This window comes from Plasmopara halstedii (assembly GCF_900000015.1).
Source record: "Plasmopara halstedii genome assembly, contig: Scaffold_444, whole genome shotgun sequence".
NCBI classification, from domain to species: Eukaryota; Oomycota; class Peronosporomycetes; order Peronosporales; family Peronosporaceae; genus Plasmopara; species Plasmopara halstedii.
In genome coordinates this window covers 763,343-763,815 of record NW_020187364.1, presented here as the reverse complement: position 1 = coordinate 763,815, position 473 = coordinate 763,343, and the positions used below count along the sequence as shown (strand labels likewise).

General features: G+C 44.2%; 1 protein-coding gene across 1 annotated transcript in view; it reads left to right on the top strand.

Moving 5' to 3' along the window:
- Nucleotides 1-40: 40 nt before the first annotated feature.
- Nucleotides 41-473, top strand: part of PHALS_10110 (retrovirus-related gag-pol polyprotein) — a gene marked incomplete at both ends in the record, with an annotated part of 1,314 nt that continues 881 nt past the window's right edge. The window contains one exon of the mRNA XM_024725478.1: nt 41-473. This exon is cut by the window's right edge and continues 881 nt beyond it. Coding sequence (XP_024576251.1) covers nt 41-473 — 433 coding nt within the window.

The window sequence follows — 473 nt, the reverse complement described above, 5'->3', positions numbered from 1 at the left end:
AAAACTGTTGGAAGTTATTCACAGTGATGTGTGCGGACCGATGCAGTCAACAACTTTTAGTGGAAAACGATATTTCGTCACGTTTATTGACGACTTTTCGCACTTTACTATGGTTCATTTGCTTCGAAACAAGTCGGAAGTTGCAAGCAAATTTGAAAATTTTGTCGTGTTTGCAGAGACACAAACCGGCAAGGTTGTAAAGTCTCTTCGCTGTGATAATGGTGGTGAATACAAGTCAAGCGAAATGGCCAAGTTCTGCCAGCGTCGTGGTATTCTTCAAAAGTTTACGCCGCCTTATACTCCTCAGCTTAACGGAGTAGCCGAGCGCATGAACCGAACTTTGGTTGAATGTGCACGTTATATGCTTGAACACGCCAACTTGCCAAAGAAGTATTGGGGAGAGGATGTCATGACCGCCAACTTTCTTCGTAATCGGCGTCCTACACGAAGTATATTGCTGGACCAATCACCTG